This window comes from Schistocerca americana, chromosome 9 (assembly GCF_021461395.2).
Source record: "Schistocerca americana isolate TAMUIC-IGC-003095 chromosome 9, iqSchAmer2.1, whole genome shotgun sequence".
NCBI lineage: Eukaryota > Metazoa > Arthropoda > Insecta > Orthoptera > Acrididae > Schistocerca > Schistocerca americana.
In genome coordinates, this window is record NC_060127.1 from 123,482,477 (window position 1) to 123,507,371 (window position 24,895).

At 41.9% G+C, this 24,895-nt stretch overlaps 1 protein-coding gene across 1 annotated transcript in view; it reads left to right on the top strand.

The window, feature by feature from the left end:
* The window catches only part of LOC124550730, a 96,507-nt gene that overhangs the window by 54,552 nt on the left and 17,060 nt on the right, over positions 1–24,895 (top strand). The window contains exon 6 of the mRNA XM_047125451.1: positions 14,165–14,424. Within this exon, the coding sequence (XP_046981407.1) occupies positions 14,165–14,424 (260 nt within the window). The remainder of the gene's footprint in view (positions 1–14,164; positions 14,425–24,895) is intronic.

Below are 24,895 nucleotides of genomic sequence, written 5' to 3' on the forward strand. Positions count from 1 at the left end.
AACCTAAGGACATCTTACACATCATGCCCGAGGCGGGATTCGAACCTGCGACCGTAGCAGCAGCGCGGTTCCAGACTGAAGCGCCTAGAGCCGCTCGGCCACAACGGCCAGCTCAATAGCAAAACACAGGGGTTTTCACGAACCGTGGTGGACACTTTGGTAACGCTCTCAAGAAATAACGCCCCGTTTATTTTTGCCACGACCACCAACCGAGGTAGCAGGAAACAGGCCTAGCCAAACTCCATAGTGTTTGGGAAGTGGCGACTCTCCAGTAACTGCAGACATGCTTTCCAAAGTAAACATCCGCCATCCACATGTGGCGAGCAGACCTCCACAGCTGTAGCTGAGACAGTGTAAGGGAATAGCTGGCAGCTCTAGCGCCCGTTGCCAGCTTTCAGCTGCGAAGCGCCATTGGCTGCTTGAGAAAACAGAAGACGTCTACACAGCTGAGGCGTTCCCATAGAGACGTTTACAAAATTGCATTACGTTATTGGCTGAGGCCAGCCAGCAAAGTTGTCGCACACAGCCCACTGATGCTATCAGGGATCGGTTCATGCCGACTCCACCATAGCGAGCTCAGGCTCAGATCCAGAGACTCTGCGTCCCAGACAGACAACCCCCAGAAAAACACATGCGTCAGCTGCACACGCAGATAAATCCCCGGTCGTGGCAAACTGAGCGTGTCACCTACCGACAGGCCAGGAAAAAAAATTGTAGCTTTGTGTCGTTGTTGTTGTTGTTGTTGTTGTGGTCTTCAGTCCAGAGACTGGTTTGATGCAGCTCTGTATGCTACTCTATCCTCCGTAAGTTTCTTCATCTCCCAGTACCTACTGTATAAGGTAACCCAAAGGCGTTCTGCAAGCAGAGGTATTAATAGGAGCATATTCACAACTCACAAAATTTTTCTATGTGACAAAAATGTCGCAGTTGCACCGTTTGACGGCTAGGGGTCCATGAAGGTTTTACTAACGGCTGTCTAACATACTCAGAACAACCACATGCTCCATGCATAATGGTTATAGCCTCAGCCAAACCAGTAACCAGCTCTTCTGGAATGCTTATTCCAGTCTTGTATTCCAAATGCTTTATCTACTCCTACCAAGACAAATCCGTAGGAGTTCGGCAGCATCTATAAAACTATTTTCATCACACAGCAGTATGAACACCATCTGTGAACATCATTAGTGTTTCAGTGGTTGTCAACCTGATCTCCACTGCCCACGACCAAGTGTTCCAGGTTTCATTATGGACGGTAGGCAGGAAGGATTTTAAAAATATTTTAATTAACTTTTGGTGCAACCGGTAGCCGCGTTGTCTAGGGCGTCTTGTCATGATCCGCGAGGCTCCCCCCGTCGGAGGTTCGAGTCCTCCCTCGGGCATGGGTGTGTGTGTCGTCCTCAGCATAAGTTAGTTTAAGTTCGATTAAGTAGTGTGTAAGCTTAGGGACCGATGATCTTAGCAGTTTGGTCCCATAAGACCTTAACACAACTTCAAAAAAAAAAAAAAGGAAAAAAAAAAAAATTAACTTTTCATAAAACTTTGACATGAAGTACACTGTGTGATCAAAAGAATCCGGACATCCCCAAAAACATAAGTTTATCATATTAGGTGCATTGTTCTGCCACCTACTGTCAGGTACTCCATATCAGCGACTTCTGTAATCATTAGACATCGTGAGAGAGCAGAATGGTGTGCTCCACGGAACTCACGGACTTTGAACGTGGTCAGGTGATTGGGTGTCACTTGTGTCATACGTCTGTACGCGAGATTTCCACACTCCTAAACATCCCTAGGTCCGCTGTTTCCGATATGATAGTGAAGTGGAAAGCGTATAGGCCGACCTCGTCTGTTGACTGACAGAGACTGCCGACAGTTGAAGAGGGTCGTAACGTGTAATAGGCAGACATCTATCCAGACCATCACATACAAATTCCAAACTGCATCAGGGTCCACTGCAAGTACTATGACCGTTAGGTGGGAGGTGAAATGGTTCAAACGGCTCTGAGCACTATAGGACTAAACATCTGAGGACATCAGTCCCCTAGAACTTATAACTACTTAAACCTAACTAACCTAAGGACATCACACAACACCCAGTCATCACGAGGCAGAGAAAATCCCTGACCCCGCCGGGAATCGAACCCGGGAACCCGGGCTGGGAAGCGAGTGGGAGGTGATAAAACTTGGATTTCATGGTCGGGCGGCTGCTCATAAGCCACACATCACGTTGGTAAATGCCAAACGACGCCTCGCTTGGTGTAAGGAGCGTAAACACTGACGATTGAACAGTGGAAAAGAGTGTGGAGTGACGAATCACGGTACACAATGCGGCGATCCGGTGGCAGGGTGTGGGTATGGCGAACGCCCGGTGAACGTCATCTGGCAGCATGTGTAGTGCCAACAGAAAAAGTCGGAAGCGGTGGTGTTATGGTGTGGTCGAGTTTTTGATGAAATGGCTTGCACCCCTTTTTGTTTTGCGTGGCACCATATGTTTCGAGCATCTTCTTCGTTCCCATTGTTGAAGAGCAATTCGGGGATGGCGATTACATCTTTCAACACGATCGAATACCTATTCATAATGCATGAACTGTGACGGAGTGGTTACAAGGCAATAACATCCCTGTAATAGACTGGCCTGCACAGAGTCCTGACCTGATTGCTATAGAACACCTTCGGAATGTTTTGGAACGCCGACTTCGTTCAAAATGGTTCAAATGGCTCTGAGCACTATGGGACTGAACATATGAGGTCATCAGTCCCCTAGAACTTCGAACTACTTAAACCTAACTAACCTAAGGACATCACACATATCTATGCCCGAGGCAGGATTCGAACCTGCGACCGGCGGTTCCAGACTGAAGCGCCTGGAACAGCTCGGCCGCACCGGCCGGCGCCGACTTGGTGCCAGGCCTCACCGAGGGACATCGATACCCCTCCTCAGTGTAGCATTCCGTGAAGAATGGTTGTCATTCCCCAAGAAACCTTGCGGCACCTGATTGAACGTATGCCTGCGAGAGCTGAAGCTATCATTAAGACTAAGGGTGGGCCAACACCATATTGAATTCCAGCATTACCGAAGGAGGGCACCACGAACTTGTAAGTCATTTTCTACCTGGTGTCCGGATACTTTTGATCGCATTGTGTATTTGGTAATGTTATTTTATATGCTTTAAGTTCCTGTAACTATGCTTTATAAATTTTACGAAGTAGAGTTATTTTCCTAATTCATATGTAATCGTTACTATGGAACAGGTGGGTGGCTAGAAAATGTTACTGGTAACAGAGATACGAAAGTGGCCAGTAGGTGAAAATGTTGACTACCCCTGGAATAAATCTTCATGGACAGCTATCAAGCAAATAGTTCACCTGTGACATTTATGTCATACAAGGAAGTGTTTCTATCTCTTCTAAGCGCACTAAAATTTTGTGTAGATAGTTTTTTTTGTGCCCTATATACAAACGGCTTCTTCTAATTAGTGTTGTTTTGTAAATTTCTCATACAGGAACTGTATATAATATATCCCATAGATTCCATTTTTATTTAATGAATAAAATTTCGATCTCTAATTTAACAGTTAATTAATAATGTTTCACATTTCGGTCCCTAATTGAATAGTTTGTAGAACCGACGCTTGCAACTGACTGCGCAACGATCCCACTGCCGTCAGCATACATTTCGCGTAGGGACCACGGAGACTAGATATGAGAAATCAGGCCTGATACGGAGGCACATACATAGTCGTTTTTTCCTCGTTCTATTTGCGAGTAGAACGACTAGCTGACTAGCTGCGGTAAAGCGTCCTTACGCATCGCACCTTACTGTGTGTGGCTTGCGGAGTAAGCATGTAGATGTAGACAGCTAATTGCACAAGACAACTTGCCAATATTTTTGATATAAATGTCATTACTCTGAACTACAGTAAATCTGAGAAACATCTGTGTGGATGTGTGTTAACAAGTGCGGATCGTTCTCAACGACTCTCATGTGACTGCATGGAGTTGAGAAAGAGGGCTCTGTCCACCGAAACACAGTGTACTAGGCTGCCTCAGTAATCAGTCACGATTTATGATATACTACATTTAGCCCTGTGCAACCAGGTACTTGAAAATACATAGAAGAGCTAAAGTACTGGTCTGGGCATGTGTATTCAATTACAGAGATATGTAAACAGGCAGAGTACGGTGCTGCGGTCGGCAACGCCTATAAAAGACAACAAGTGTCTGGCGCAGTTGTTAGAGCGGTGGTAGGTTATCAAAATTTAAGTGAGTCTGAACGTAGTGTTACAGTCGGCGCACGAGCGACAGCACACGTCATCTCCGAGGTAGCGACGAACTGTGGATTTTCCAGTATGACCATTTCACGAGTGTGACTTGTGTGGTGTCACCGCCAGACACCACACTTGCTAGGTGGTAGCCTTTAAATCGGCCGCGGTCCGTTAGTATACGTCGGACCCGCGTGTCGCCACTATCAGTGATTGCAGACCGAGCACCGCCACACGGCAGGTCTAGTCTAGAGAGACTCCCTAGCACTCGCCCCAGTTGTACAGCCGACTTTGGTAGCGATGGTTCACTGTATACAGACGCTCTCATTTGCAGAGACGACAGTTTAGCATAGCCTTCAGCTACGTCATTTGCTACGACCTAGCAAGGCGCCATATTCAGTTACTATGTCTTCTGAACAAATAATATTGTGACTCATGTACCGTCAAGAGCTACGTTCATCATTAATGGATTAAGGTTAGGTATCAAACTAATTACGTCCGCTTTCTGAATTCTAATTAGTCGTCATGTTCCAGACCTCACGTCAGTATAGTTCTTCCCTCCTCACGCCAGCCTGCGTGAGCTAAAACGCGTGCATTTCGGCCTCCACTACTAACATGGTGTTGGCTCTTCTGCCAGCAGAACAAGTTGAATATCTGGAATCCGGTAAAACATCAAATCTCTGACTTCGCTGCGGCCGGAAAAAGATCCTCCAAGGACGGGACCAACGACGACTGAAGAGAATCGTTCAACGTGACAGAAGTGCAACCCTTTCGCAAATTGCTGCAAATTTCGATGCTGCACCATCAACAAGTGTCAATGTGTGAACCATTCAACGAATCATCATCGATATGGACTTTAGGAGCCGAAGGCCTACTCGTGTACCCTTGATAGATACACGAAACAAAGCTTTACTCCTAGCCTGGGACCGTCAACAACGATATTGGACTGTTGATAAGTGTAAACATGTTGCCTGGTCGGGCGAGCCTCGTTTCAAATTGTATCGAGCGGATGCACGTGTACAGGCATGGAGACAACCTCATGAATTCAAGCTGGTGTAGGCTTTGTAATGGTGTGGGGCGTGTGCAGTTGGAGTGATATGGGAGCCCTGATACGTTTAGATTCGACTCTGACAGGTGACATGTACATAAGCATCCTGTCTGATCACCTGCATCCATTCATGTCCATTGTGCATTCAGACAGACTTGGGCAATCCCATAGGGCACTGCGACACCCCACATAACCCGAATTGCTACACAGTGACTCCAAGAACACTTCTGAGTTTAAACACTTCCGCTGGCCACCAAATTCCCCACACGTGAACATTATTCAGCATTTCTGGGAAGCTGATAAGAAGAGATCTCTACCCCCTCGTACTCTTACGGATTTAGGGACAGCTCTGCAGGATTCATGGTGTCAGTCCCTTCGAGCACTACTGCAGACATTAGTCGAGTCCATTCCGCGTCGTGCTGCTGCACTTCTGCATTCACGTGGGTGTGCTACCAAATATTAGGCAGGTGCACCAGTTTATTTGGCTCTTCAGTGTAGCGTCTAACTGAAATAAGATACGTATAACCACTGTTAAAGTTGACGCATCTGACTGTATTGCTATCATAAGGGATTCCCTAATTCTTAAGTAATTCTCATATGTATGCGTGAATTTCAAAGTATGGGAAAATGTATACCGAAGCGCTCGCGTTAGAGAAACGTGTGGGTAACTTGAACTCTAGCTGGATGGAATTATTTGCACCGATATACAAAACTTATAACCATTTAAAGCTGATTGCACTGTGAATTATCTATCGTATACTTTCATAAATAAATCGTGCTGTCTACATAGGCTAATTTCCTTTAAATTTGATAATGGATTCTATACCGAAAATAAAACTTTTCGCTCTACGGTCGTGTGTCAGTTCCAATAGTAAATTTACTTAAGGAAACTTGTTTCGTAAAGAAAGTTAGATCCAGCGAAAACTACTATCTTCTGTTGTATCTGTTTGATACTGTATCACGATTACGTTACAACTAAGACCACCGATGTAATTTACCACCTTTACTGGCTTTCTTCTATTTTTCTGTTGCGATCAAAAAAAGTAACTTTTTACACTTTTGTGTATCTTCCCGTTTAAGAGAACTTTTTGTAATAAACGAATTATTCGAATAGAACATCCGAAGTATGTTTCTCATTTAGTTTCAATTAAGAATAACAGTTTTCCTCTTGACAACTAGACAGTCGTAACTTTATTAATCTCTTTATGACAACTTCATCGCAGTTACAATTATATGGAAAATGTTGATTATCTTTGCCTTCCTTAGGACGACTTTTTCCAACTACTATATACTTAACGCCTTTCCTCTTTGTTTCAAATATAAGCCGTAGAACCGAAATCGGAGTAGCGTACGAGTACAAGCAAAAAATTTACAATACCACTGACGGACAGCACTAAAAAACAAAACAAAAATGAAGGAAAAAAGGAGCTAGGTGCCACCATCAACTTTAACCACACAATTTTACATTTGTTCAAAGTTCACACGTTCTGCAGGTTTTGACATTAGCCGTCCCATTACAGTCCCTAGGTTGAGTGGTCACTCGACACGACGAACAACAATACGTGAGAGCTATGTGGTACATTCAGTGTTCGTGATCTATATCTAAAAAACGCTAGGGCGTATTATCGCTGTAGGAACAAGCGAATCTTCCGTGGATATACACTAGGATCTAACACAATAAAGTAACACTCTTGGGTTACTACGTTCAAGACCCAAAACACGAATTCTCCGTCAACAAAACAGCCACAACAACAGGCCCCTCCAACCATCTCGGAATTTTGACGATCTAACGCGCCAATCAGACAAAATTTGCCACGATATCCCTCAGGAGCAGTCCAACAACTCTAACAGCCAGTGCAGTGCCAAGACGAATAAATGCTTACATAAGGAGCAAAGATTGTTATTGATTTGCTCAATTTGTGAAGCTATTGCTCTTGAATAAATAGCCCAATTTTCCTGATCTTTACATGTATATCACATCTACCGATTTCTGTCCCATTCGGATAATTCCTTCGTGGTGCGTGTTTTTTTTCTCATACGTGCAATCGTTTAATGTATTGATGCAGTTGCCTTATATGGCTTTTAAAAATTATTTTGGCAATACAGAATCAAAGTCCATGTGTTGATCCTTGGACTCAGAAATCCCTTCCAACGTCATATCAAAGTTCATCTTCTGCATCAGGTCACTTCCAGCTCATATAGCACTTACCCAATACATTAACTTACGATCTGTTTTTCTCGATACATGCAACCGCACCGAGGTATAGTTCACCGTAGTTGATAAATAATCATCCCTATTAACAAAATGGTTCAAATGGCTCTAAGCACTATGGGACTCAACTGCTGAGGTCATTAGTCCCCTAGAACTTAGAACTAGTTAAGCCTAACTAACCTAAGGACATCACAAACATCCATGCCCGAGGCAGGATTCGAACCTGCGACTGTAGCGGTCTTGCGGTTCCAGACTGCAGCGCCTTTAACCGCACGGCCACTTCGGTCGGCCCCCTACAAGCAATTTTTAGATCACACACCTTTGTTTCTTTAGCCAACCTGGTCGATAGCGAGTTGCTGACGACACAATAGTGACTCTGGTTTCGTCATCGAGTACCATTTTTAAACGGAAATCGCTAAGGTATAATTCATCGTAGTTGACAAATAATCACCTCTATTAACATTTGTTTAGATCATGAACTTTTGTTTCTGTGCCAGCCTGATCGACTTCCAGTCCCTGACGACACAATAATGACTTTGGTTTCGTCACCTAGTACTATTTTAATATCGACATCGCTAGGTGATGTCACTTCTGGATTGTTAATTGCTCTGACCTCTTTTCAAATGGTATAAATGGCTCCGAGCACTATGGGACTTAACATCTGAGGTCATCAGGCCCCTTGAATTTAGAACTACTTAAACCTAACTAACCTAAGGACACCACACACATTCATGCCCGAGGCAAAATTCGAACCTGCGACCGTAACGGTAGCGCGGTTCCAGACAAGCGCCTAGAACCGCTCTGATCTCTTTTGCCAGTTTCATTTGTTACTTCTGTTTCTGCCGTCTCTCTTGATGGTCATTTATTTTCTCAGTCGAAATTTTCCGGCTTTAATTGAGAGTTTTGTCTTTCTGCCACGATCCCTTGCAGTAGAAGTAATTACCTCAATTCTCAGATTACCTTCCATTCGGAAAGTGGATGCACTCAGCGACTGTATGTGAGTTATAAAGTCTCTCTCACTCATACACACACACACACGGTATAAACATCGTAAATAGAAGTTAGTCTCGAACACATACCTCGTTAGGTTGGCTACAAATAGGTAATCATACCAAAGAAGATGAAACACGTAATGGAATCGCAATATTTACGTTGTGAAAAACAGTGTACCTCGAAATAGTTGTATCGAGTGGCAAAAGAACAATATTCCACCACGAAAAAGAGTGAGAAACATGGTGAACAGTTTGTGGAAGGCGAGAACACAAAGATGTGATTATACGGCAGTGATAAAAGTGGTAGTGCGATCTCCATACTAGATGTGAGGAAATGCAGATCAGCAAATCGCAGGTAATTACTTTTTTTTACAATAAATTACGAAGTTATCTGTTTAATAATCTGAAACTAACAAAACTGTGTCGTCATAGATCCCACAGAAGACGCCTTAGAACAGGAGAAGGCGAAACGCGTCTGGGATAAATAAAGTAACTAGCAGCAGGACAAGGCAGTTTTATTTACAAAATAAGTGGTTATGTGCTTGCTGCGGAGGATGTACACACAAACAAACTTGTTAAATGTTTCAAAGCTTTACGGTCCTTCAGAGTAGTCGCTAGAATTGTGTGTAACCAGTTGTCAGTGATGTGGAAATTTGTTGGATAGTTTTAGCAGCGCCAGTTGTGTTGATAGTTCGAGAGGAGCGGTCTACTTCCCGAATCTCTGTAACAGGTCTGAAACGATTGCCAAGTAGTGCTTCCTTCATGTTAGGAATCAAGTGGAAATCACAAGGGCTTAAGGCTGGGACTGTGGTGGATTGCAGGCTGTGTTTCAAAAATGAACAGCTTAGACAAAGAAGCGGCTACACTTTCTGCACAGGTCCGCCCATCATTTTGCAGGAGAATGTCCGGTCTCGTGTCGCACAGCTTGCGACTGATTTGGTCGATCGATGGGGCTTGATTCCTGAGATGAAGGAACCTCTTTATGGCATTCGTTTCAGAACTGTCACAGAGATTCGTCAGGAATTAGACCACCCCACTCGGTGTATCAACACATCTGGCGCTGCTGCATGTGCCCTACGACTTCCACATTGCTGGCAAGGGGTTATACACAAGGACAGGAGAACTTGGAAACATGTGTCTGCTTTGTGTAAGTTGTAAATAAATATTTGCTTCTATTAAAGTTCCAACCCTCGTAGTTCTTAAGAATGGACCTCAAATCATATATCCATAGGAAATGCGAAATGGCTGACAGCTTCAGTGTGGTGTAAAAACGCAAGCTCATCTTGTACTGAGGACACTGTAGGGCGACCATACTTTTTCGTGTGCAGCGCTTTTACGAATAATTTATAATTTAACCTGTGCCCTATTAGACTACTCTGGGCATTTACAACTCCCTATGGGCTTCTGAAGTAACAGAACTCTACCATCTAGTGAAGAAGATGTATGAGACAGGCGAAACACCCTCAGACTTTACGAAGAATATAATAATTCCAATCCCAAAGAAAGCAGGTGTTGACAGATGTGAAAATTACCGAACTATCAGTTTAATAAGTCACAGCTGCAAAATACTAACACGAATTCTTTACAGATGAATGGAAAAACTGGTAGAAGTCGACCTCGGGGAAGATCAGTTTGGATTCCGTAGAAATTTTGGAACACGTGAGGCAATACTGACCATACGACTTATCTTAGAAAATAGATTAAGAAAAGGCAAACCTACGTTTCTAGCATTTGTAGACTTAGAGAAAGCTTTTGACAATGTTGACTGGAATACTCTCTTTCAAAATCTGAATATGTCAGGGGTCAAATACATTGAGCGAAAGGCTATTTACCATTTGTACAGAAATCAGATGGCAGTTAAAAGGGTCGAGGGGCATGAAAAGGAAGCAGTGGTTGGGGAGGGAGTGAGAGAGGGTTGTAGCCTATCCCCGACTTTATTCAATCTGTTTATTGAGCAAGCAGTAAAGGAAACAAAAGAAAAATTCGGAGTAGGAATTAAAATCCATGGAGAAGAAATAAAAACATTGAGGTTGGCCGATGACATTGTAATTCTGTCAGAGACAGCAAAGGACCGGGAAGAGCAGTTGAACTGAACAGTGTCTTGAAAGGAGGATATAAGATGAACATCAACAAAAGGAAAACGAGGATAATGGAATGTAGTCAAATTAAATCGGGTGATGCTGAGGGAATTACATTAGGAAATGAGACACTTAAAGGAGTAAATGAGTTTTGCTACTTGGGAAGCAAAATAACTGATGGTGGTCGAAATAGAGAGAATATAAAATGTAGACTGGCAATGGCAAGGAAAGCGTTTCTGAAGAAGAGAAATTTGTTAACACCGAGTATAGATTTGTCAGGAAGTCTTTTCTGAAAATATTTGTATTTAGTGTAGCCATGTATGGAAGTGAAACGTGGACGATAAATAGTTTAGACAATAAGAGAATAGAAGCTTTTGAAATGTGGTGCTACCGAAGAATGCTGAAGGTTCGATGGGTACATCACATAACTAATGAGGAGGTACTGAATAGAATTGGAGAGAAGAGGAGATTGTGGCACAACATGACTAGAAGAAGGGATCGGTTGGTAGGTCATGATCTGAGACATCAAGGGATGACCAATTTAGTATTGGAGGGAAGCGTGGAGGGTAAAAATCGTAGAGGGAGACCAAGAGATGAGTATACTAAACAGATTCAGAAGGATGTAAGTTGCAGTAGGTACTGGGAGATGAAGAAGCTTGCACAGGATAGAGTAGCATGGAGAGCTGCATCAAACCAGTCTCTGGACTGAAGACCACAACAACAACAACACGTGATTTCGACAGCCCTTGTCAGTTCAAGAGTTTCTGCAAGCTTTTCTGTGATAGTATTTGAATACGAACGTGCACCAATTGTGCTTGTAATTTTCTTACCAGCTACAGTTTTTGAGGCCATTTACGAAACAAAGGATGTTGCTTATTACTACAAAACATGAATAATTTATGATTTATTCCAAACATTAAATGACATGTTAACAAATATTAATATTGAAAGAGTACGAATTAATAAGTGCTGTAAAGTTTAGAAGAGGACTGCAGAGTAATTAGAATTGATTGTTGAAACTAGCAGTTGCAGCTGTGAAGAATGGAGCAAAAATGGCGGTACAAAATTATAGCTCAAAGTATGTGGACGATTAGTTTCCTTCTTTTTAGTGATTGAATGATTACCCTTCATTATTTTAAGCAAGTTGATTCTTTAGTCTACATATATATAACCACACTGTAATTAAATTTAATTTAAAAATGGTCACCTTTTCACTGTCAGCATAGAAAGTTACAGGATAGTAACAAAATACAACAAACAACAACTTCAACCCAAGTGAATTGACAATTAAATCTAAACCCTTAGCTGCCGACAGGTGTTGTTGATATACATCAATGGGGACAGCTGAAAATGTGTGGCCTGACCAGCATTCGAACCCGTGACCTCCTGATTACATGGCAGACGCTCTGTCCATCTGAGCCACCGAGGGCACAGGGGAGAGTGCGACTGCAGGGACTTATCCCTTGCACGCTTCCTGTGAGACCCACAGTCCCAACAGTCCACAACCTACATTCGTAGTGTTCCTAATAGGTATTTGCCCATTCACTCATTACTCGCGCCAGCCTAAGCTGACAAGTCCCGAAAGAGTTCGGCCAAAGTGTGCGCATTCGCACAGAAGGAGGTCAATGGCCAGGTAGCCTTTAACTGTGAAGATGGTATTTGTTCCCGAAAGAACAGATACCACTGAATGGGCAAATATCTACGAGGGTCACTCCAAAAGAAATGCACACTATTTTTGTAAAAATACAGTTATCATTCTGCATGTGTGAAAGTTTTACAGTGTGTAGATACATCCTTCCCTCTTGTTTTCAAACTTAGTTCAACCTGTTCCCGTGAGTGGCGCCGTCACAGCATGTCTTCAAGATGGCTGCTACATTTGCCGTTCGTCAGAAGCGACGTACTGCCATAGAACTCCTGTGCTGTGAAAACGAGACAGTGGGAAACATCCACAAGAGGTTGAAAAAGGTGTATGGAGATGCTGCTGTCGATCGCAGTACAGTTAGTCGGTGGGCAAACAGGTTAGGTGATGAAAGCCGGCACGGCAACATTGAGGATTGTCCTCGCAGCGGCAGGCCTATTACTGTACACACTCCAGACAATGTGCAGAGAGTTAACGAATTGGTGACTGCTGACAGACCCATCACAGTGAACGAATTGTCACGCTACGTTGGGATAAGGGAAGGAAGTGTTTGCACAATACTGAGTGTTGCCGTTAAAAAAGATTTGTGCCACGTGGGTTCCCAGGATGTTGACAGTGGCTCACAATGAAACAAGAAAAACACTATGCAGCGAACTTTTGGAACAGTACGAGAGTGGTGGAGATGAATTTCTTGGAAGAATTGTGACATGTGATGAAAAATGGCTCCCTCATTTTTCACCAGAGACCAAGAGGCAATCATTGGAGTGGCATGATGTAAATTCGCCCAAGAAAAATAAATTTAAAACCACACCTTCTTGTAGAAAATTTTCGCTACGGTGTTTTTCGATTCCGAAGGACTCTTGCTTGTGGACATCATGCAAAGAGGAACCACCATAACTTCTGATGCATGTGACGACACAGTAGAAAATTCAAGCTCGACTGAGTCGTGTTCGACCACATCTGAAAAAGCAGTATGTTTTGCTGTTACACGACAATGCACGGCCACATATCAGTCAAAAAACCATGGAAGCGATCACAAACCTCAGATAGACAACACTGAAACACCCGCCCTACAGTCCTGACCTGGCTCCATGTGACTATCACCTCTTTGGGAAACTGAAAGACTCTCTTCGTAGAACAAGGTTTGAAGATGATGACTCCCTTGTGCACGCTGTCAAGCAGTGGCTCCAACAGGTTGGTCCAGGATTTTACCGTGCGGGTATATAGGCGCTGGTTCCAAGATGACGTAAGACAGTTGAGAGGGATGTAAATTATGTAGAGAAATGAAAATATTGTTCCTAAAGAATGTATCTACACACTGTGGAACTTTCAGACATGTAGAATAAAAGATGGATTTTTAAAAAAGTAGTGTGCATTTCATTTGGAGTGACCCTCATATTAGGAACACTACGAATGTAGGTTGTGGACAGTTGGGAATATGGGTCTCACGGGAAGCGTCCAAGGGATACGTCCCTGCATTCGCACTATCCTCTGTGCCCTCGGTGGCTCAAACGGATAGAGCATCTGCAATGTAAGCTGGACATCCCGGGTTTGACTCCTGGTCAGAGCACATATCTTCAGGTGTCCCCATTGATGTATATCAACAACACCTATCGACAGCTAAGGGTTTCTATTTAATTATCATTTTATTCTAGAGAAGCTGCACGGTCATCAGTGGTAACTGTTCTTTCGGGAACAGATACCAGCTTCATATAATCATCGTAAGTATCTGAGAATACTGAAGAACACTTATTCAATTCACACCAGCTGGCAGTGTAAGAATGACGTGCTTTGTTGAGATACTCATACATGGGATTGTTTGGTAGCGACATGCATAATACGATAACCGTTTATGGTGGAAAGTTGTCCGCATTTGTGGCACATTCAGCGTACGACGAGAACCACCACCCAACTGCTGTCATTGATCTTGCAGGCGAGGAGTGGCAGCTGGAGGACAAAAGCAACGCTACGCTGTCCGTGGACACTGGCTGCATGCAGCTGTTGGCCAACGCCCTGGACCACCCCATGTGCCCACTGGAAGACCTGCCTCCGGAAACCATTAAGCGGCGCAAGCAGTGCCGTGTGCAGCTGTGGCACGACCTGTCGCAGGGGTCGCCCCACATACCCGTCACCAGCTACCTGGCCTACACGCAGAGGGCCAACGTCAACCTCTGCCTCTTCGCCTGGATGACTGTCAGCTCGATCAGCATTTGTCAGGATGTCCCCTTCAGTACGATTCAGTCTGTGCGCGATGCCCGCTGCGTTTTCGGTGGTCCTGACGACCAACCCTGTCCGCAACTCAACGAAACCGACGCCGTCTGCTCTGTTTGCAGGGCTATTCTCCTGCTAAAGTGTCGCGATTTTGCTTCCACAAGTTATCTCGAGGCATGTCGCGCCCCCATGGACCACCGTGGTTGGTACTCACCAAACTGTGGATATTATATACAGGGCAAAGACAAGCCGACAAACAGAATACTGAGCTACAAAGACAGTCTAAACAGTGGCACCTTGAAGTACAAGGATTTTAAAATCGAGGGCTTAGAACCTTTAGAAATAACATTTGTAGCAGTGAATATTCTCTTCCGATTTTTGACTGCTGCAGTGTACGTGTACCTTCCCAATTTACGTAACTTGCCCGGAAAGATATTCTTGTCCTTTCAGATAACAGGTATGGTCCAGATCTTGTTTTCTGAGGTCTTGTATCGTATGGCAGGTGTCCCTGACTTATCTACGACGGTGCAGATTGATAGCGCACTAACTCTTCTGAACTGTATCTGGCTCAACTCATTCTGCTACCAAATGTACGCATGCGTTCGTCACCTTAGGCTTCCTAGCGACCTAGAACGTGCTGAAGTAAGGAAGATATTCCGCCGTCAGCTGTTGTGTTCGCTAATACCCTGGAGCATAGTACTGGTGGCAACCATTGCTTTGGAAAGAACGAGCGAATATTACCTGTTTCACAGTCGTATAATATTCATCGTCGCAATTTCTCTGTCAGTAGCTTACAATATTGTTTGTCTTGGACTGGTGGGATACATGTACCGACGTACTCGTAATTCCATGCGGCAGCTCAAAATTTATAGTAAAGAGACGTTTGACTCAAAGACACTAATTCTTTACATGTCAGCTAAGACTGTCACTTTAAGTGGCATAGGCACGATTATTAGAATTGGCTTCCACCAGGCACAAGGCATAGCGCAGTACGTGTACTATGTCCATATAGCTACGATGGTACAGGGTCCACTGCTTTTCGTTTTATTCGTTTGCAACAGTGCAACTCTCCCTCTGCTCAGGGAGAGACTACTAGCACGGTGGAACCCCGATGTCATCGGTCCAGGGCAAGAATTGTGTTCATCTGCCGAGAGAAATCTGGCAAAGAGAGTCAATGTACAGGCTGCGGCTGCGGAATCCACATTGTAATCTCCAAGAGTGTTTTTTTTTCCAAGGATTGTCTTCGTTGTGCTAAACCCTGTCATAAGTTATCAATGTAGAAGCTAGCTGGTTTGACAAAATTACTGTGATTCATGTAAAACTGCTTCCCTATTTTCTAATATGATCTTCATTTCTGCAATGACATTAAATAATTAATAAATAAAATTAAATCTATATGAAAATAAGATGTAAGTCTCTATTTCTTCTACCCAACAGGTGAAAGATTTAGACTATATACTTTATTAACGTGCACTCCACAAATTAAACAAGAAAAATTTTCTGATATTAGACTATGTCAAAGACGAAGATAGTACAAGTACTTAATGTTAACCACGAATTACTTTAAGTGCCGTTCTATAAAGTGAAGGCAACAGAATCTACTCTTAGTATACACTTACAAGAACTTCGTCCTTTCTGCAGATTCTTGCGAAGCTTTTAACGCACGCCTATGTTTATCTTACGTTTAAAATTTCATTGAGGCTTTGTAAATAACTGATTGCCCGGTCATGGCTCATCTGCTTTCTCTCACTGTATATGGAGAAACCTGAGATTCTGTCTTCGACTGTCTAGAAATTACCCTTTTCTGGCAGTTTCTTATAAATGTTGTGTGACATGAAAATCCAACTTGAAACGAAATTATTCTTTGCGTGCCTGGTTGCACTGATATGAAAAAAATCATGGGATACCTTCTAACACCGTATCGGGCCTCCTTTTTCTCGATATAATGCAGCCACACGACCTGGCATGGACTCAACAAGTCGTTTGAAGTCCCCGCAGGAATACTGAGCCATACCGCCATAGGTCTACCGATGACATTGTAATTCTGTTGGAGAGAGCAAAGGACCTGGAAGAGCAGTTGAACTGAACAGTGTCTTGAAAGGAGGATATAAGATGAACATCAACAAAAGCAAATCGAGGATAATGGAATGTAGTTGAATTAAATCAGGTGATGATGAGGGAATTACATTAGGAAATGAGACACTTATACGAGTACATGAGTTTTGCTATTTGGGAAGCAAAATAACCACTGATGATGGTCGACGTTGAGAGAATATAAAATGTAGACTGGCAATGACAAGGAATGCGTTTCTGAAGAAAAGAAGTTTCTTAACATCGAGTACAGTTTTAAGTGTGAGGAAGTCTTTTCTGGTAGTATTTGTATGGAGTGCAGCCATGAAAATGAGACATGGATGATAAATAGTTTAGACAAGAAGAGAATAGAAGCTTTCCAAATGTGGTGCTATAGAAGAATGTTGAAGATTAAAGGGGTGGATCACGTAATTAATGAGGAAGTGCTGAACGGAATTGGGGAGAGGAATTTGTGGCACAATTTGACTAGATGAAAGGATCGGTAGGTAGGACATGCTCTGAGGCATCAAGGGATCACCAGTTAGTATTGGACGGCAGCGTGGAGGGAGACCAAGAGATGAAAACGTTAAGCAGATTCATAAGGATGATGGAACATGGTTGCACAGAATAGAGTAGCATGGAGAGCTGAATCTAACCTGTTTCTGGACTGAAGACCAAAACAACAACAACTGTCTCTATAACAGTCCATATTTGCAAGTGTATTACCGCTGCAGGATTTTGTGTACGCACTGACCTTTCAATTATGTCCAACAAATGTTCAATGGGATTCGTGTCGGGCGATCTAGGTGGCCAAATCATAGGCTCGAATTGTCCAGAATGTTCTTCAAACCAATCGCGAACAGTTCTGGCCCGGTGACACTGTGCATCATTGTTTGGGGACATGAGGGCCAAGTACGGTTGTAAGTGGCCTCCAAGTAGCCGAACATGACCATTTCCAGTTAATGATGAGTTCAGTTAGACTAGAGGACCCAGTTCATTCCTTGTAAACATAGCCCACACCATTTTGGGGGCACCACCACCTTGTCTAGTGCCTTGTTGACAACGTGTGTCCATGGGTTCGTGAGAATTGGGCCACACTGTAATCCCACCATCAGCTCTTACCAACTGAAACCGGGACTCATCTGACAAGGCTACAGTTTTCTAGTCGTCTAGGATCCAACTGATATACCCAAAAGCCCAGGAGAAGCGTGCTTTTACCAAGGGCACGTGGGTCGGCCGTCTGCTGCCATAGCCCATTAACACTTTTAGCCACGCTATCGTAACTGGTCCATTCGTCGTAGATCTCACATTGATTTCTGAGGTTATGTCACGCAGCCCTGGTTGTGTGTTAGTAGTGACAACTCTACACAATCGCCGCTGCTCTAGGTCGTTAAGTGAAGTCATTCGGCTTTCAGAGTCTGTTAATAACCGTCGCGCCCCCTAATCACGTCGGAAACCATACGAATCGCCTGAGTACAAATGACAGCTCCGCCAGTACACTGTCCTTTTATACCTCGTGAACGCTATACTACAGCCAAATGTATATGTGCATATTTCTACCGCATGACGTTTGTCACCTTAGTGTACGTAAGTATTTTTTTATCTTAATTTACTGATGTTATCTGAAAGGAGCAATGGCCTTGCCGCAATGGATACACTGGTTCCCGTGAGATCACCGAAGTTAAGCGCTGTTGGGCGTGGATGGCACTTGGATGGGTGACCATCTGGCCACCATGCGCTGTTGCCATTTATCGGGGTGCACTCAGCCTCGTGATGCTAATTGAGGAACTACTCGACCGAATAGTAGCGGCTTCGGTCAAGAATAGCATCATAACGACCGGGAGAGCGGTGTTCTGACCCCACGCCCCTCCTATCCGCATCCTCCTTGGTGGATGACACGGCGGTCGGATGGTCCCCGTAGGCCACCCGTGGCCTGAAGACGGAGTGTTTTTTTTTTTTTTTTAATCTGAAAGAGGTGCATTTTACACATGTCTGAAGAAGTTGTACCTGTGGATGTTTTTCATTTTAACTGCTGAGTCCGGAGAAATTAATATCATTGCAGAATGAGAGGTACAGGGAAGCGGAGACAATTAGTCAGTAGTGTGTTGAGGAAGGTGTAAAAGCCTGACCTGCTTCAGCTGGTTAGTGGTTCGATTCGAAAAGTAGACGCACTTCGTCCCTTCCTCTCTCATTTAAAAATAAATTGTGTGAAACCTTTTACGTTTTTATGTTGTGTACGACATTCCAGCAACTTGGCAAGCGCCATTCTTATCTTTTGAAGAATCAAGATACGTCGGAAATACTAAAGAAAGAAAAATCTGCTGCTAATTTCAAGGCAGTGCTTGAAATAGCCTAGGAACAACCTTAAGATAAGAATGGCAAACTGGAATTTTAAGTAAAACGGAAACTACGTTGATAATTTTAAGTCAGTGTTTGAGATACGATAACTTGATGGAAAAACTGTTTGCTATAATTCAGTTTAAAGTCGTATATCGAATATATAGCATCCTAGCATCAAAACGTTTTTCTAAGAAAGAGAGGGATACTTACCTTGCACACTCAACACACACTTGATCGTACACACTGACACATCACAGGGACTGTTGGGGTTATTATGACAGAAGATGCCCCCAATTATGGATGTGGAGAATGGCGTTGGGTGGGCCATTGAGTGATGTGCAGCAGATGATAAGTCAGTAGCATGCAAAGACCATGCTAAACCGAATCGCATGGCAGTCCATCAGCCAACGATTAAAGGTTACGAGAGTAATCCCAAAAGTAAGGTCTCCTATTTTTTACGTAGACCTGTTTATTTCTACAATGGTTTACATCTGTTTACGGCTTGAACATTTAGCTATTTTTCGACATAGTCACCATTTCTGTCGATGCTTTCTTGTAGACGCTGTTCAGAAAGTTATGGACCTCTTCTTTCACCTCGTCGTCGGAGCTGAATCACTGGGACCATATTTATGCTGAAAGGTACTGTGAGACTCTGAAAAAAACTCAGACGGGCAATTCAGAACCGGAGAAGAGGAATGTTCAGCAAGGGTGTACACATTCTCCATGACTACGTCCTCCCACACATCACTTGGCAAACCGGTGCTCTCCTGCAACAGTTTCAGTGAAATATAATCACCCACCCACCCTATAGTTCTGACTTGGCGCCCAGTGACTATCACCTGTTCCCTAGGTTAAACGAATATTTGGCCGGAAAGCCATTCAACTCCGACGACAAGGTGAAAGAACAGGTTCATAACTTTCTGAATAGGATGGCGGCGAGCTGGTATGACATGGGCATACAAAAACTGCCACAGCATCTACAAAAATGCATCGACAGAAACGGTGATTATGTCTAAAAATAGCTGTAATCAGATGTCATTCCTCGATCTGTCAGGAAGAAAACAATCATTGAGCTCAGAGCATACATAAAAAAGTCACCACCTGTAAGAGAGTGTCAAGCGATAGAAGAGTACCATAGTACTCGCTGGGTATGTCAACAAAATGTGTTCTTAGTAACAAAATAATTTATATCATAACACCACACATAGGTGACGCATGTATCATCTATATTTTGAAAGCCATAGAAATCAAGCTACACAGCTAAAAAGAAAAAAAATATTACTTACACATAAACATACAAAATTATAGCATTATCATTTCAATACACCCAATTCTTATACAGCTGGTAAATGGAGGAACGCAATTTGACATGTGCGACTGCTGGTTGGTACAGCTTTTATAAAAATTCAGATCACTGTGAAAATAAGTACCAGGAAAATAATCAAGGTCTGGAAAATATCTATCATCACCTTTCATTTCAAATCATTAATTAAACACTTGAAATTTCAGTAATCTATCTCATATTCAACGAAGAAGCAAACTTGGTCCGAGCAATTTACCACAATACTGCAGTCATTAAAACATTGAAAACCTTCACTTGTCTTCTATCTACATGTTGGTATATTAAGTGGTGGCTCACAGTGGGTGATCATTTATCTAAGTGACAGAGCAAGGAACCTTTACAATTTATACATTTTCTCAGTGCTCCAGCTTCTGCCTTTTCCCTGTCTTCAAAAACAATACTGATCACTAATATTCTCGCTAGCCTCGCTTCATCTCAACTAATTCATGTGCCTTACAACTTCAAAACAATCAATTCATAGTGCAACTCCTAACATTTTGAAAGTAAAATAATGTTTCCACTCATACTGGGTTACATCTCATCATGATCAGTATTAGGTAATGTATTTTGTTTATCATTATTAGGCTATCAGTGTCTTTCCTTTTACTGATCTCAATTAACCAAATATGGGCCTACTCTCACCCATCATCAAATCACAATCACTCATCTAATGGCTCAGTGCTCTTCTTCTAGCAGCTGGAAAATCGCAATATCCTCATAACCATCGCCAATGACTTCATTTCATTGTCTTCCATACAAACAAGTCCTCAGGTAACATGATGCTACCTCACATCAAACAACCCCATACTATTTGAAGAAGGATGTTATTTCAACCACTAGTTCTGGGACTGCCCATTGTCAAGCGCATCTAAAAATACAACAACACACCATACTAAGGTAAGAGAGCTACATGAACGTACTACAACGACATCAGATGCAGTGTTAAGCAAACACAGTAGTTGGCTAAGTTACAAGCACGGATACGTCATCATTGCTGCATCAAAAATCGCATGCTATGCATATTTGTGCACAGCACCGTCGTCAGTGGTCATCTCTAATATAAGGTACATGACATGAAAGTTATTTCGAGTCAACAGCGTTACTGCGTTATTAAAATGTCACATATGGACAAAACACCAAAGAAATAAGAAGAATGCCTTACTAATCAGAATAAATTTAAATGTTGGTCAACCTTTCCTTTGACAAGTCCCCCACTTCATCTATTACAACCATAAGAAGAAAATAACTCTGTAACAGCAGTCACCTGGAGGGAAACAAAGTATCAGAGAGCTCACTTGTAAACAGATTACAAGTAATTAGACACTACAGCCTGGAGAATTGAATTATGATGAGTAAACATAAGAACTTCACGGGATCTGTGTGAGCAAACATTGGTTCCATGATATTCATTAACATGAATCACCCATTATAATTCATAGCCAATCTTCATATCATTTAACCATTTAACCAAGCACTGACAGTTGAATGGCTGTGGCAAAGTTGTTCAACAGCTCAAGCAACCACCAATAGCCGGTACTGAAATCGCCAAAAAATATGAGATAGCAGTAGTAGGAAATTCAAAAATACTTAGTGGCATTATGGGAAATTCAATAAAACTGCAATATGGCATGGCAGGTAATTAAAAAACACAAAAAGGCGAGACGGGAATTTCAAAAAATTGCAATATGCAGAACTAGCTCAATTGCGCTTGTGGGAAATTACAAGAAAATCTAAGGCGATGAAAACAACAACTTCTCTGCCAGTCATTATGATTCCATGTTCAAAAGTATACAAACGATCTGAATTTTGCACCCTGTTCAAAAGTGCCCAAACGATAAGACTTATTTACTGAAAACGTGTAAAGGGTGTTACTTAATAGTAAGTATTTCGACATCCAAATTATGTATCTAAAATGTGTAAATTTCATCTGAATTATGTACAATGGGACCATGCTGAAAATTTATTGGAACAGATTTAATGCAATGCTCAGAAGTATCCAAACAAGTTGAATTTTGTCTCATGATCAAAAGCATTCGATTAATTACCAGAAAGAATATAAAGATATTGACAATACATCTTCATCTTGGCGCTAGTGATCTAACTTTAAGGTTACTCACCATCTGTCAACAAACCTAGTTCAATCTGTTGTACCACACTTGATGTAAGGCGTTATGGAGCCCTCAAATTAAATATATTCATATCAAATTGTACCTATTATTTATCAAAAATATGTAAGCACACACGAGGATGCACACACACACACACACACACACACACACACACACACACACACACACACAATGCACACAGTTTTTATGTCAAGTGTTACAATTTTCATTCCACATCTAAAATGTATGTCAAAATATATGACAGCAACACACACACACACACACACACACACACACACACACACACAGTGAATGCGTCAGTCAGGTCTCACAATGTTTTTTCCACATCTAAAATACATAAAGGGCGTAACTTACAGTAATTCCACATCTAACACATATGTGAAGAATCCATCAGCAACACAATATTTATGTCATAGACACAATGTGTAACTTTTATGTCTAAAATATCTCTGAAAACATGTAGTCTCCAACTTACATAATTTCCACCTGTACATGTATGTATAACTCTACAAAACACATGTGCTCTACTTAAATAAGATGCTAAGCAAGCTGCTGACGTTTCGTCTTATGCTTAAATGGCACTATGCACAGAAATAAACATGACCAAGAATAATTTTAGCAGTAAAGAAGATAAAAACACACACTGTGCCTATGTCAAGAGTCAAAATGATATTTTCACATTTAAAACGTCCATCAAAAATGTTAAGAGTGAAACTAAGAGTATTGGCATACCTAAAATATGTATTAAAAACTACATCAATAACGCACACAGTATTTATGGCAAGTTTGCAATCTGTTTGTCATATTAGTATGTTAAGTGTTCCAGTGATCAATTTCACAGTCGCTGTTACAATGCATAATGTGTCAAGTGCATAAGAAATGCACACAAGAAAGAAGTTTCTTTCCTTTAAGCTTAAAATATTTATTGCCTAGCTCATTCCCATAAATGGAACAAAGTGCGCATATTATAACTATAGATTTATTTATTCGTGTTCAAGAATTCATCTATGGTATAGGAGGAGTGGTGAAAGAGACAAGATTTCAGTTTATTTTAGAAACTGTTACTGCTGTCTGTCAGACACTTTATCTCATTTGGTAATTTATCAAAAAGTTTTGCAGCAGCATATATTTACGTTTTTCTGTGTCAAAGGTAGATTAAGTAGAGGACAGTGTAAATCTTTCTTTCTTATGGTATTGTAATCATGAATGTCACTGTTGTTTTGAAACTGGTCCAAGTTGTTCAGAACGAGTTTCATTACTGATTAAATGTATTGTGAGACCATTGTAAGAATTCCTAATCTTTTAAACAGATGCCTAGAAGATGTGCAACTACGAGCCCCATATATTATTCAAAGCATTTTCTACTGAGCAGTCAATACTTTTTGCCTACATGTTGAGTTTCTCCAAAATATTATTCCATATGACATCACAGAGTGAAAGTATGCAAAATATGTTAGCTTACTAATTTGCAATTATTCTGATTGCAAAAGTTGCTGAACCTAGTCGTTTTAGGAGACCCAAAATATGAATTTTCCATTCAAGGCTCTCATCTATATGTACACCAAAAAACTTAGTATGCTCTACCCTGGCTACTGACTTCTGTTGATATATTTATTGAAGAAACTGTACTCCTTGCAGGAGAAAATTGGATGTGCTACCTTTTTCGATGTTCAGACCAAGCCCATTCACAAAAAACCAATTAATAACTTTTCCAAAGACATTATTTGTATCATTTCCTTTTGCAGTTTCTTTTACTGGATTCATAATGATGCATGAATCATCAGCAAACAATGACAGATTAGTTTCTTGTTTCAGACAAGAAGGGAGGTGATTCACGTATATCAAGAACAGATGGGGACCCATGATCGAACTGTGTGGCACATCTAATATAATTTCACTCCAGTTAGATGAAGTGGGAAACTTCCTTAAATCACTTAAGCCATGTAAAGAAACGTTTTGGTTCCTGCTCTTTGGATATGACTTAAAACACTCATTTGCTGTTCCATTTATACCATAGAATTGTAATTTCTGTAACATAATCTCATGGTTTGCATAATCAAAATATTTGGATAAGTCACAGAAAATTGCTATTGGTGACATTTTATTATTTAAAGACTCTACTATGTGGGCAGTGAAATTGTATGTTTCTGTCTCAGTAGAACAGCATTTTTGAAATCTGAACTGTGATTTACTAAGTATCCCATTTCTGTTGAGATGGCTAACCACTCTTGAGTACATTACTTTCTGAACAATTCTGGAAAATGCTGTAAGCAAGGAGACTGGCCAGTAGTTACTGACATCTGTGGTGTCCCATTTTTTGTAGAGAGGCTTGAGTTAGTCTCTAAAATATTTGACCCGGTATGTAAAATGTGCTGGCATTTCGATCATTGACTTACTTGAGACTATATTTTACTGCATGTACATTGATAGAACTATCGTCACCTGATGTTCTTAGAAGTTTTTCAGTAATGTTTCACCTCACCAAGTACTACGAGTATTTTATGGGGGAAGAAGAAAACATATCATGTTTTACTCTAGAAAAACCTACTAACTAGATAATATAGGTTCTTTA